Source organism: Stenella coeruleoalba, assembly GCF_951394435.1.
Source record: "Stenella coeruleoalba genome assembly, chromosome: X".
NCBI classification, from domain to species: domain Eukaryota; kingdom Metazoa; phylum Chordata; class Mammalia; order Artiodactyla; family Delphinidae; genus Stenella; species Stenella coeruleoalba.
The window spans coordinates 53,412,565-53,426,292 of record NC_137152.1 but is presented as its reverse complement, the minus strand read 5'-3'; the positions used below and the strand labels follow the sequence as shown (position 1 = coordinate 53,426,292).

General features: G+C 42.9%; 1 protein-coding gene across 3 annotated transcripts; it reads left to right on the top strand.

Moving 5' to 3' along the window:
• The first annotated feature begins 6,686 nt into the window (after positions 1-6,686).
• On the top strand, positions 6,687-13,081 carry PJA1 (praja ring finger ubiquitin ligase 1). 3 transcript variants are annotated; one of them, XM_079910587.1, is made up of 2 exons: positions 6,687-6,836; positions 9,261-13,081. In XM_079910587.1, the coding sequence occupies exon 2, from the start codon at positions 9,328-9,330 to the stop codon at positions 11,068-11,070; it is 1,743 nt and encodes a 580-aa protein (XP_079766713.1). In that variant the 5' UTR covers positions 6,687-6,836; positions 9,261-9,327; the 3' UTR covers positions 11,071-13,081. The 3 variants fall into 3 exon arrangements, with proteins under 3 accessions (XP_079766713.1, XP_079766712.1, XP_079766714.1); XM_079910586.1 differs by having other exon boundaries at positions 6,708-6,836; positions 9,267-13,081; XM_079910588.1 differs by lacking the exon at positions 6,687-6,836 and having other exon boundaries at positions 8,976-9,455; positions 10,023-13,081.
• The last annotated feature ends 647 nt before the right edge of the window (positions 13,082-13,728 follow it).

Genomic DNA, 13,728 nt, shown 5'->3' with positions numbered 1-13,728 from the left:
GAATAGAATTGCACATATTTCATTTCAAATCATGTGCAAGCATATTTGTAAGTGAATTCCTAGAAGTAGACTTTCTGGGTCAAAAACTATATGCATTAGTAATTTTAATAGATACTGTCAACTTGCCAACTAAGAGACTCCACCAGTTTACTTACCCACACCCCAGAAACGTTTGAAGGTTCCTGAAGCTCCACACCCTCCACCACACAGTGTTTACAAGCTTTTTCATATTGGTCAGTCTCACAGGTGAAATGGTATCTCATTTTATTTTTATGAGTGAACATCTTCTTGTGTGTTTCAATGGCATTTGTATTTCCTTTCCAATAAAATGTCTATTTGTATCCTTTGCTCATTTTAACGTTGGTTTGTGGGTCATTTATTGATTTATAGGAGCTCTTCATGTATTTGGGAAATGAGCCCTTTGTGAAATTCGCAGAAAATATTTCCCCCAGGTTTTCATTTATTTTTAAATGTCCTTAGAATTGTTGATTTATAGACTTTTTTTTTTGCCTGCCAGAACATTTTGTTTTTGTGAAGTTGAAACTTTCCCTTTTTTGCTCCTGTACATTTTGTCAACTTATAGAGGTCTTCTCCACTTCAGGCTTATAAAAAAAAAACATTCCCCCATAGTTTATTTTAAGTACTTTTATAATTTCATATTTACATTTAAAGAAAACACCAGCTAGAAGATATTTGCAACTGTACAAATATAACTAACGTCTGGTATGCAGAACATAAGTAGAATTCCTAGAAATCAATAATAACAAGACAAACAACCCCAATAGAAAAATGGACAAAATATATGCACAAACAATTCAGAGAGGAAGAAATCTAAGTGGCCAACAAATGTGAAAAGATGTTTAACCTCAATACTAATTTAGGAAAAAGCAAAGTCAAACAACAGTGTTCCATACTCACCTTGACAACAATTTTAAATTATGAAGGTATCAAGAATGGTGGGATGTGGGGAAACACTGATGTGAATAAACTGCAGGTGGAACAATAATTGGTAAAATCCACTTTGGAAAACAGATTGGCAATATCTACTGAAGTTGAAATGCTCCTGCCCCCTTCTGCCCCAATGACCCTTACCTCCTGGAACTCCTGGCCTTATGTAATCCCTTCCTCTTGAGTGTGGGCCAGACTTAGTAATACACTTTTAATAAATAAAATTTGGTAAACAAGTGTTGGATGTCACTTCTGAGATCTGCCCTAAAGAAATGTTAAAAGTTCTTCAGAAAGAAGAAAAATGATATGAGTCAGAAACTTGGATTTGCATTAAAAAAATAAAAGGGAGGAGGGACTTCCCTGGTGGCACAGTGGTTGAGAGTCTGCCTGCTGATGCAGTGGACACGGGTTCGTGCCCCGGTCCGGGAAGATCCCACATGCTGTGGAGCGGCTGGGCCCGTGAGCCGTGGCCGCTGAGCCTGCGCGTCCGGAGCCTGTGCTCCGCAGCGGGAGAGGCCACAGCAGTGAGGGGTCCGCGTACCGCACAAAAAAAAAAAAAAAAGGGGGAGGAGTTTTTGAGAAGGAATAAATGAAGTTATAAATAAAATCTTTCCATATTCTTATTCTAACTGATCGAATGAATAGCAGTTTCACCAAAAAGTAATAACAACAATGTATTAGATGATTATAGCTTATGGATAAGGGAATGATAGCAATGTTATAAGGGACAGGAGAAAGGAATTGGAAATATTCTGTTATAAGATGCCTGCACTACCCATGGAGTAGTATAGTGTCATTTGAAAGTGGGCTTGGATCAGTTGTAAACATATACTGCCAACTCCAGGGCAACCATTAAAAAATGTAAACATAAGAAATATGGTTGAAATTCTAAGAGAAGAGAGAAAATAGAATCATATAAAATGCTCAATTAGAAGTCAGAGAAGGCAGAAAAAGAATGGAAGACTCTCCCCACAAACAAGAGAGAAACAAAGAACAAAGGCAATGAATAGGAAACAGTTACAAACGTGTATATATTAATCCAACTATTTCAACAATCACTTTAAATGTGAGTGGTCTAACTATACCAATTAAAAGGCAGAGACTATCAGAATGTATTTTTTTAAAAAGGCCCAACTATATGTTGTCTGCAAGAAACCTATTTTAAACATAAAGACACAGATTAAATGTAAATTAAAGAGAAAGATATACATGCTAACATTAATAAGAAGAACACTGGAGTAGCTATGTTAATTCCAGACAAAGCAGATCTCAGGACATGGAAAGTTATCAGGTATAAATACGGATATTACATAATGATAAAAGGGGTCAATTTGCCAAAAAGACATAACAATCCTTAATGTGTATGTGCCTGACAACAGAGCATCAAAATACGTGAGGCAAAAACTGGTAGGACCACAAGGAAAAATAGATGAATCCACTATTATAGTTGAAGACTTCAACACCCCTCTATCAGTAATTGACGGAACCAGCAGGCAGAAAATCAGTAAGGACATAGTTGAACCGAATTGCATCGTCAATCACCTGGATCTAATTGACATTTATAGACTACTTCATCCAACAACAGCAGAATACACATTCTTCTCAAGCTCACATGGAACATTCACGAAGATAGACCACATCCTGGGTGATAAAACACACCTTAACAAATTTAAAAGACAACAAATTTAAAAGTCTAGACATCGTACAAAGTGTGTTCTCAGACCACAGCAGAATTAAATTAGAAATCAATAACAGAGAGATAGCTGGAATCTCAAAATATTTGAAGATTAAACAACGTACTTCTAAACAACACGTGGGTTCTGAAGAAATCTCAAGAGAAATTTTTTAAAATTTTGAAATAAAATGAAACCAGAACTTATCAAAATTTGTGGGATACATTAAAAGCAGTGCTTAGAGGGAAACTTATAATATTGAATGCATATATTAGAAAAGGAAAAAGATCTAAAATCAATAATCTAAGCTTCCACCTTAGGAAACTACAAAAAGAAGAGCACATTATATCCAAAGTAAGCAGAAGAAAAGAAATAATAAAAGAGCAGAAATAAATGAAATTGGAAACAATAGAGCAATAGAGAATATCAATGAAACAAAAAGCTGATTCTTTGAAAAGATCAGTAAGATTGGTAGATCTCTAGCTAGGCTGACCAAGAATAAAGGAGAGTAGACAAAACTAATATCAGAAATGGAGGAGCCATCACCACTGATCCTGTGGACATTAAAAAGATAATAAAGACATTATGAGCATTTCCATGCCTACAAATTTGATAACTTAGATGGACAAATTCTATGGCTTACTTCTGATAAATAGGATATGGCAAAAGTGTTGGGATGTCACTTCTGAGTTTAAGTCATAAAAGAACGATGTCTTCCATCTTAGGTGCTCTCTGGCTCTCCCTCTCACCAGCTGCCAGGTTGTGAGGAGACTCAGGAAGCCTATGGTTAGGCCCGCATGACAAGGAATTGAAGCCAGAGAGCAACCACATGAGTGAGCTTGGCAGTGAATCTTCTGAGGCCTACCAACAACCGTGTAAAAGAGGTTGGATGTGGACCTCCTACCCCAATTTTGCCTGCATATGAGACTGCAGCCCCGGATGACAGCCTGAGTGCAAATTCATGAGAGACTTTGAGCCAGAGACACCCCAGCTAACCCAGGTATAGATTCCTGACCTGTGAAACTGTGATATAATAAATGTCGGTTGTCTTAAACTGCTAAGTTTTGAGGCAATTTTTTATACAACAATAGTTAACTACTACATACTCTTTGACCCAGAAATTCTACTTCAAAATATATACACTAGAGCAGTTTTTTCTAATCTTTTTCACATCATAGCATATGTTTAAAATGCTAATATGTGTACCAGCTCACTGGGATGAACAGATAGCCTGCTCTTAGCCAAAGGGAACAGCCCCCAGGGCAGCAGCTGCGTGAAGCCAGGCCCATCTTTCTGGAGGGCTAAGGGAATCAATATATTAGAACCCCCATTACTCAGCTGGGAAGGTCTGCCCCAGAGAAACTTTTCAATATGGGCACAAGGAGACATGCCCCAGGATGTTCATTAAATCTTCACTTATAATTGCACAAAACGGGAACAACTCAAGTCCATCAGCAGGCAAAGAGATAAAGAAATTGGATAATTCATGCAACAGAAGTCCGTACAATGATATATTATAGTAATATCATATTAGAAAATAGATACAATCATATTCAGTAGTTAAAATGTATGACCTAGATATAAATGTATCAAATCACTAACAAAAAATAATATTAACTGAAGATTTAAGTTTCAAAAGGCTATATTTATTATACCATTCACATAATGTAAAATACATAAAACAATAATGTATATTGGTTACATATATATATATATATATATATATATGTGTGTGTGTGTGTAGAAAAAAGAAAAAAACATGCACAAGAAAGAAACTTCTAAATGGTGCTTTTTTGGGAAAAAGAAGTAAGATAAATAGGATAAAGTGAGAGCTTCAACTGTAATATTTTGTTTCAAAAACAGAAGAATCTGAGGATCTGAAGAAAAAATGTGCTTGGTCTGTGTGACAAGTACATGTGGGCAAAAGTACGTTTAATTCTCTGTACTCTTCTGTATGTTTGAAATATTTTAAATAAAAAATACATTATTTCTTGAGTACAAAAATACATATACATTAGATGAGGCTTATTAATTGGGTTGTGGAATCTCTCTATATCCTTGTTTATTTTGCAATCTATTTGCTCTATCTATACCAAAACAAGTGTGGTTAAGTCTTCTACTATAATTGCAGCCTTTCTGATTTCTATAATTCTAACAATATTTGCCTCATATATTTTGAAATTACTTTGTTTGGCATATAAATTTCAGTGACTATATCTTCTCGGTGAATGAAACAACCTGATTTGTTTTCTTTAATGCTTTTTACTTTGAGTTCTTGATTTTTCTGATATTAACGTTGCTACATGTCTCTTTCTTTATCTTTTTTCTTTCTTTCTAAAATTCCTTCCTTCCCCTCCTTCCATCTTTCCTCCTCTCCCTTCCTTCTTCTTTCTTTCCTTCCTTTCTGCTGGTATTTAACTGGCATATATATTCTATTCCTATTTCTGGTTTAGGTGAAGCATATAAACAGCATATAACTGGATTTCTATTTTTTAACATCTTTATTGGAGTATAATTGCTTTACAATGGTGTGTTAGTTTCTGCTTTATAACAAAGTGAATCAGTTATACATATACATATGTTCCCATATCTCTTCCCTCTTGCGTCTCCCTCCCTCCCACCTTCCCTATCCCAACCCTCTAGGTGGTCACAAAGCACCGAGCTGATCTCCCTGTGCTATGCGCAGCTGCTTCCCACTAGCTATCTATTTTACGTTTGGTAGTGTATATATGTCCATGCCATTCTCTCACTTTGTCGCAGCTTACCCTTCCCCCTCCCCATATCCTCAAGTCCATGCTCTAGTAGGTCTGTGTTATTCCCGTCTTGCCTCTATGTTCTTCATGACCTATTTTTCCTTAGATTCCATATATATGTGTTAGCATATGGTATTTGTTTTTCTCTTTCTGACATACTTCACTCTGTATGACAGAATCTAGGTCCGTTCACCTCACCACAAATAACTCAGTTTTGTTCCTTTATATGGCTGAGTAATATTCCATTGTATGTATGTGCCACATCTTCTTTATCCATTCATCTGTTGATGGACACTTAGGCTGCTTCCATGTCCTGGCTATTGTAAACAGAGTTGCAATGATCATTTTGGTACATGACCTTTTTGAATTATAACTGGATTTCTAAAAACTAAATGCTAAAACTAAAATGAGAGTTTGCTTTTTTATTTTTAATGGGAGATGTTAACCCATAATACATCCTGACATGTTTGGATTTATTTCTGCTCCCCCCTTTTTAAACATACTTTCTTGTTGCCTCCCATCCCATTTCTGCCTTTTGTTAGATTTTTTTCTCTTTGTTCTCTATATTATTTCTTCAACGGTTTGAAAGTTATACATCCTATTTCTATTTTGTTGTTACTTCTAAAATTTCTTGCTCTTCTATTATGCATTTTATTCCCAGTAAAGAACAAAGCTTTGCTACTGTTGTGAACATAGGCAGTCTTTACATTTGACGCAAATATTAGAGATATATGTAAAGTGCAATTAAAAAAAAAGATTTCGGAGTTCAGTAAAATTGTATAAATCCAAAAGGCATAGCTATAATATTTTGAAGAGCAATGCAATTACGAAAATGTGAACCCATGCTGTGCTGCAATGATTGATCATTTCTTTTGGACAGAGAACCTCGATTTTGTGATTAACAGCAACAAATTCTACTGTAAACAGTTCAATTTGCTTCAACCACCAGGTTAGACAAAATTCAGCTGACTGCAACCCTAAGTACCGTGATACTTCCACTACAGATCATAACATAGAACATAAGATAGGATATATTAATATCATTACTTTCACATCAGAATGAATCAGAAAGAATTTGCGGATTTCATTTTATTTCAAACAACAACAACCACCCAAAGCCCAGAACAGAAGGGCAAATGACTAAATGTTTAACATTTGTTAAAGCTGGCTGTTGGTTACATTTTTCGCTGTCCTTTTCTGTATCCTTGACGATTTCATCATTTCAAATGAAATAATGTTTTCGAGCCCACCCTGATTTGTCGAGAGCAGCTGCCGCCCCCGCCACATCAAGGGGGCGGGCCGCCGCGACGCTACAATCACTTCCGCCGCCGCAGTCGCGCCCGTCCCGCCGCTGTCTGGAGGGGGAGGAGCTGGAACCCCGGGAGCAGCGGCTCTGGTGGTTGTGGCGGTCGGAGGTCCGAGGGATCTTCTCTTTCCGAGAGCGTGCGGGGGTCGCGACTGGGTGAGTGAAAGGCTGTTTATTTCCTCGATTCCCTCCAGACGTGGCGGTGGGGCGAGTGGCCGGGCGTGGGGCGAGTGGCCGGGCACCGGCGTGAGGATGTGGAGTGGGGGGTGGGGGCTCTAACGAACAGATTTTCGGGCTCGCCCCTCGGGAAGGGGTGGGGCGGACGCGGGACCTGACCGCAGAGGGAGGCCTGTGCCCTCCACCGGCCCGATTTAGGGCTCCATCCTTCATCCCCCGGCCCCTTACGTGTGGCTCGGTCCCAGCTCGGGTGGCTTGAATCGCTATTCGAGAGGGGAGTGGTGGTCGCGGCCCTCTCCGCCTGTCCTCCCCTCTCCTCCTGCCTCCCTTCTTGGCCCCTCAGTGGAGCGATCCGTGGCCTTTCTTTCCCCATTTTGAAGTTGTTTTGATGAATGGTAAATGGTGAAGATTTTTAGGCAAATATATTGTTACCAGGAAAAGAATTGTCAGAAAAATAAATCATTCCCAGGGAAAAACTATAACCCCACACGCCCTTTTCTTTCTTTTTTCCCCCTTGCCTGCCACATCGGTTTGGATCTACCGTTTGAGCCTATAAACGTTTCCCCGTCTCATTATGACATTGCGGACCCCCTCCCATCCCCGTGTCTCGCGTGCGCGCGCAGGGACACATACACGCACATGCCCGCACATACACACATACACGCACATGCGCGCGCGCTCACACGCATGCACAAAAACCTTCCATTGCAGCTGCCTTACCGCCGCCCCCCCATACTCAAGGTTCCTTCGTGTCCCCCTCCCCCACACATGCTTGGACAGACATGCACACACACCCTCTCACACACTGTCACACTCTCCAGTGCCTTCCCCTGAGAGAGACAGAGACAGACTCACACACACACACACACACACACACACAGCCTCACACTCTCCAGTGCTTTTCCCTGCCTCTCACCTCCTACCACATACACACCTCCAGAAGCATCCCCCTCCTCCCTCTGCCTCTTCTTGCTCTGGTGAGCACACACACTACACACACACACACACACACACACACACACACACACACACACACACACACACACACACACCCTGTGGGCCGCCTTACCCCCTGCCTGCCACTTACACAGATTGCTGGCTCCTCTTTCCTATGCCACTTACATGCATACACACCCACACGCTCTTTTACATACCCCTCTCAGGTGCTCCCTGTCTGCTACCTATGTGCCTAGACAGCCTCCTTCGCTGGTCCCTGCCATGCACACACACTCACATAAATCCTTCTCCAGGGACATCCCCCTCTTCCTGCTCGCCACATCCATGCATAGAGACATTCTTTGATTGCTGGTGCCCACCCGCCTGCCCGCCTGCCATACGCACATCCGTCTCCAGTGCTGTCCCCATATCGATGCATTTGCTCACACTGACCCTTCTCCATTGTTGCCTCCCATTTTGATGAACACACGCACACAAACTCAAGGACACCCCCTGTTCAGTGCCACTGTACCCTTCCTGGCTTGCCACAGGCACATAAACACAGGCATTCCTCCCTAGAGTTCCAGCCATCACACATCGGAACCACATGCACGTTCTGTCTATCGTACGTACACATGCTCCTCTCCCCTGAAGCCACCCCATCCATGCCTGTCATTTTCATACCCACATCCAGAATGGGTCTCATTCTGCCTGACACTCATGCCTCTTCCCAGTGCCACTGTCACCTGCCCTTTCCCCCTACAAATACAGGAGTCTCTCCACTTCATGAGTGCTGGTCCCCCTTCCACCTGCCTGGTCCCCCTTCCACCTGCCCCTCTCCTCCTGACAGACACGTAGACACTCTCGCATACACAGTGATGGTGATCTATATTTTCCACCCCTATTCCAATTTGCATTGCTCCTGTATGTATACAGGACTCAGAAAAATGCAGATACCCCATAAAAAAAAAACCCACAGCCGTCTTTCCTCTTCCCATGTTGGCACAATCCCAGTGCTTCACCTATCTTCCCAGCATCCAGTCACCCCTCCCCCGTCTTCTGTCGGATTCTCCCCTGAGTCTGGCTTTCCTACAAACCCAGTTTTGTAATTATTTTGCCAACATTAAAAATGTGTTCCAGGTCTACACCTGACAGTCACTGGAATGCTACTCCAGGCCATAGAAGAAAGTGAAACTAATTTTAAAGCCCCCTTATTCTTTCTGTAACCTGTCTGCTGAAGTGAAAATAAATCTCCCTGCTCCTTTATTCCGAACTGATTTGACCTTCCCATCTCCAAAGCGTGCGCAGGGAGCAGGAGCCTTTCCACTCAAGCCCCAGATGTACTGGAAACCCTCCTAAGTCAGAGCAAATGGGTCAGGAATCTAGCAAGCCTGTATGGCCCAAGCCAGCAGGAGGGTATCAGTCCAATACAGGCAGGAGGTATGGAAGAAGGCATGCTTATGTCAGTTTCAGGCCATCCACGAGCCAGCAGGAAAGGATTTCCGGCCAGAGAAAGACGTCATCCGAAGTCCCAATGCACAGATCAGCCCCCAGTCAAACCACCAAGAGGAGCCGATCACCATTTTCCACCACCCGTCGTAGTTGGGACGACAGCGAGAGCTCGGGAACCAGCCTGAATGTTGATAATGAGGACTACTCCAGGTACCCGCCCAGAGAGTACAGGGCTTCGGGGAGCAGAAGAGGAATGGCTTATGGACATGTTGACTGTTTCGGGGCAGATGATAGTGAGGAGGAGGGGGCTGGGCCTGTTGAGCGAGTGCCAGTGAGAGGGAAAACTGGCAAGTTTAAAGATGATAAGCTGTATGACCCAGAGAAGGGGGCGAGGTCTCTGGCTGGGGTGCCCCCACAGTTCTCTAGTTTTAACCGTGATGTGAGAGAGGAGCTTGACAAGTTAGACCCAGCCGCTACAGCACGGGGCTCTGCTAGCAGAGCTGAGTTCCTGCAGCCAAATAGCATGGCCCCTCAGCCATCTTCTGCTGAAGGCAAGGTGGTCACCAATGGCAACAGCCTGGAGAGGGAGAGACGGGAGCAGAATTTACCTGCGTGTCCCAGCAGGGCTCCTGTGAGTATTTGTGGTGGTGGGGAAAACACCCCAAAGAGTGCAGAGGAGCCGGTGGTGAGGCCCAAAATCAGAAATCTGGCAAGTCCCAACTGCGTGAAACCAAAAATATTTTTTGATACTGATGATGATGATGATATGCCACACAGTACTTCCAGGTGGAGGGAGACTGCCAGCGCTGATGAAGGCCACTCGGATGGCCTGGCAAGAAGAGGCAGAGGCGAGAGTTCAGGTGGCTACCCTGAGCCGAAGTACCCCGAAGACAAAAGGGAAGCCAGGAGTGACCAAGTGAAGCCGGAAAAGGTGCCGAGACGGCGACGAACCATGGCCGACCCTGACTTCTGGACGTACAGTGACGAGTACTACAAATACTTCGAAGAAGACTCTGACAGTGACAAAGAGTGGACTGTGGCTCTGCGTCGCAAGTATCGAGGTCGGGAGCAAAATCTGTCGTCCAGTGGCGAGAGCTGGGAGACCCTGCCAGGAAAAGAAGAGCATGAAGCCGAGCAAGCCAGAGTGAATGCCAGTGCCAGTGCCAGCCCCAGTGCTGGTGCCAGTGCTGGCAGCAGTGGCGGCAATGAACTTGAAGAAGTTCGAGGGCCATCTCTCCAGGAAGAGGAACGGGCAACTACCGAAGAAGGAGAAGTTCCTTGGCTCCAATACAATGAAAACGAGAACAGCAGTGAGGGGGATAATGATTCCGGTCAGGAGTTTCTGCAGCCCAGCGTCTTCATGCTGGACGGCAACAACAACCTTGAAGATGACTCCAGTGTCAGTGAAGACCTCGAGGTGGATTGGAGCCTCTTCGATGGGTTTGCAGATGGGTTGGGGGTGGCTGAAGCCATTTCCTACGTGGATCCTCAGTTCCTCACGTACATGGCACTTGAAGAACGCCTGGCCCAGGCAATGGAAACTGCCCTGGCGCACTTGGAGTCTCTCGCGGTGGACGTGGAGGTGGCCAATCCACCAGCCAGCAAGGAGAGCATCGACGCTCTTCCCGAGATCCTGGTCACGGAAGATCACAGCGCGGTGGGGCAGGAGATGTGTTGCCCCATCTGTTGCAGTGAATATGTGAAGGGGGAGGTGGCAACGGAGCTGCCGTGCCACCACTATTTCCACAAGCCCTGTGTGTCCATCTGGCTTCAGAAGTCAGGCACTTGCCCCGTGTGCCGCTGCATGTTCCCTCCCCCGCTTTAAGACCAAGGCTCTTTACTCCTGGTCTGATGATTTTCCCCATCTGAAATCCACCATACTGCAGGAGCCCTCTCCAAATTAACCATTGAAGTGAAGTCAATCAGTCGATTAATCTCCACCTGTCGATTCCTTGTGATTATTTCCAGTGTGAAAACGGTTGTGTACGATTGCATTGAAAAAAAAATCATCCTGTGTTTTAGAGGTTAGAAAGGGAAAACTAAACTTTCTAAATGCTACTTGAGATTGCAGTAAAAACATAAATTTTCTAACCTGAACGATGAAATAAGTTGCATTTGTTTTTTTCAGTAGAATATGTTGCTGTTGATTGTAATGTCAAGTTTATCTGTTAAACTTGTCCAAAGGGCATCATCATTTCTGTTGCATGTTATGGGTTAATGTTCCTGTAATTGCAGTGCCGTAAAAGCTTATTAAAATTCTCCTTTTGGTTTTACATGGTATAGTGGAATTGTTTGGTTTTGTCTAAAACGGTGGTACTAAGTGACTTTATAATTGATCTCTTGCATTTGCATCCCAAATAGGGTTTTTTGGTGTTCCCACTAGGAGAAAAACTTTAGTTTCACTGGAAATGCTGACTCCAACAACAGCAAAAGTAAGGGTAATTCTTTCTAAGTAGGGGTAGAGCGTATGGTTGTCAGGCTACTAAAGGGGCAAAGGTTGAGTAGAGGATACTCTGTCAGTCTATGAGAAGGAAAGAAACAGTGAGAAAGCATAGTAAAAATAATGATGGTAGGAATACATCCAATTGGAGTGTAGGGGTGAAGGAGTTAAAATCCCCTTTTAGAAAAAAGTAAGTCTCAGAGGAAGTGGGTAAAAAAAAAAAAAAGCAGTATGCTGATTGCATACATTAACACAGTGACACAAAAGGAACAGAAAAATATATGCCAGACAAGTGCTACGAAAAACAGAGGTACCCACTCACACAAAGTGAACAGGTTTGAACATTTAGCCATATTAGCTTCAGATCTCGCTCTCTCTCTCCAATAAATTTACACTTGCAGGCACAGGTGAAGTTCTTCACCCGTCATATTTACCTTCCTCCACAGAGGTAAGCACTACCCAGGAAATTGTTTACTTCTCGTCTACATTTTTAGATGTGTGTGTGTGTGTGTGTGTGTGTGTGTGTGTGTGTATGTATTTGTGTACATATGTATGTATATGTGTGTGTGTATCTCCATAACCAATATAGAGTGTTTGTTTTTTAAATGGACGTAATTGCTAGAATGTATGTATCATTTTGCAACTTGCTTTTTTTCACTCAACATTGCTTTTGAGATTTAGCCATTTTGATACATGCCTTCTAACGGCTGTATACTAAATATTCCATTGTACGAATTACCACAAGTTATTTATCTGTTCTCCCATTGGTGGACATTTAGGTTCTTCCCAGTATTTTGCAGCAATAAACATACTTTAAAGATGTTCCTTTGTGCACACGTGTGAATTTCCCTAGGGATGAGTATACGGAGGTGAAATTTGGGCATCTTAGGTTTAGAGCATCTTCATTCTAACTAGATATTGCCAAACTGCTCTCCAAAGTGATTGTACTAATTGATGCTCCTCCCAGCAGTTGGAGAGCTGTTTTCAGCTCCAACAGCTTGGCTATTGCTAATGATCAACCTCACTGGCAATCGGTGCCGTGTAAATTAACACGACAATGAAACCGATTGTGTCCATCAGAAAGCAATAGTTTTTCTTCGTGATAATATCTAGTTTGGGCTACAAAGAGAAGAAATGGGAGCACTCGTGCTGTGGGTGTGAATGTAAATGATAGCAGCCTTTTCAGGGGGCAGTTTGGGAAGTAGCTTGCTTTCAAAATGTAAAATGGTACGTGTCCCTGAGCGCAACTTAGATACATCGGTTGTATAGAATTAATACCGTGCAACAGTTAAAAACTGTATGTACTGATATGGAAAGATCTCCAAGACATAATGTTAAGTAAAAAAAGCATATTGTAGAGCAATATGTACAATCTTGATGTAAAATAAAACCTTACAAAACCAAACTATATATGCAAATGCATAGAAGTGTCTGGAAGGCTACATACCTAAGTGATGGCAGTGGTTACCTTTGGGGAGGGACAGGGGCTTCCAAGAAAAGAGTAAGGAAGGGGGCTTTTGATTTTTTTCACCCGAAATAGTCTGCTTGATTTTTTTTTATAATGTCAGTGTATTTTCGTGAATGTTAACAAAATAAGTCAAAATAGTTTCCAATTGATAAAAAATAATTTTTCTCTCGTTGCAAGCGTGGAAATATGTGGTGGAAGCCACAGTCTTTTTTTCCTGCAACTGGTCAAGCTGCTATTTATAACTTCGTCCCCCACAGCCATTCTGTGTCCCCCCTTGGCCTTCAGCCAGCACCTCAGCTGTCATGGTGTCTTAGAAGTCTGCGACCTTGGAGGGCCCTTGTTGGGTAGCGGTGTGGTGGTTGGCCTAACATTAACCTTTGCTGTGCCCTAACTGGTACCACACAAGGAGATGTGTTAGGAACCCCCTTGGGTCCTGGTCGTCTTCCTCCCTGCTCCTTGTGGAGTGGCAGCCCCGATTTCCCTTAGGGTCAGCATTAGTACATCCACGTAAAGGGACCCCTCCCCAGGGCCCGTCTGAGAAGCCTATTGCTCTGGAGGGTTGTGCCAGAGGTGAG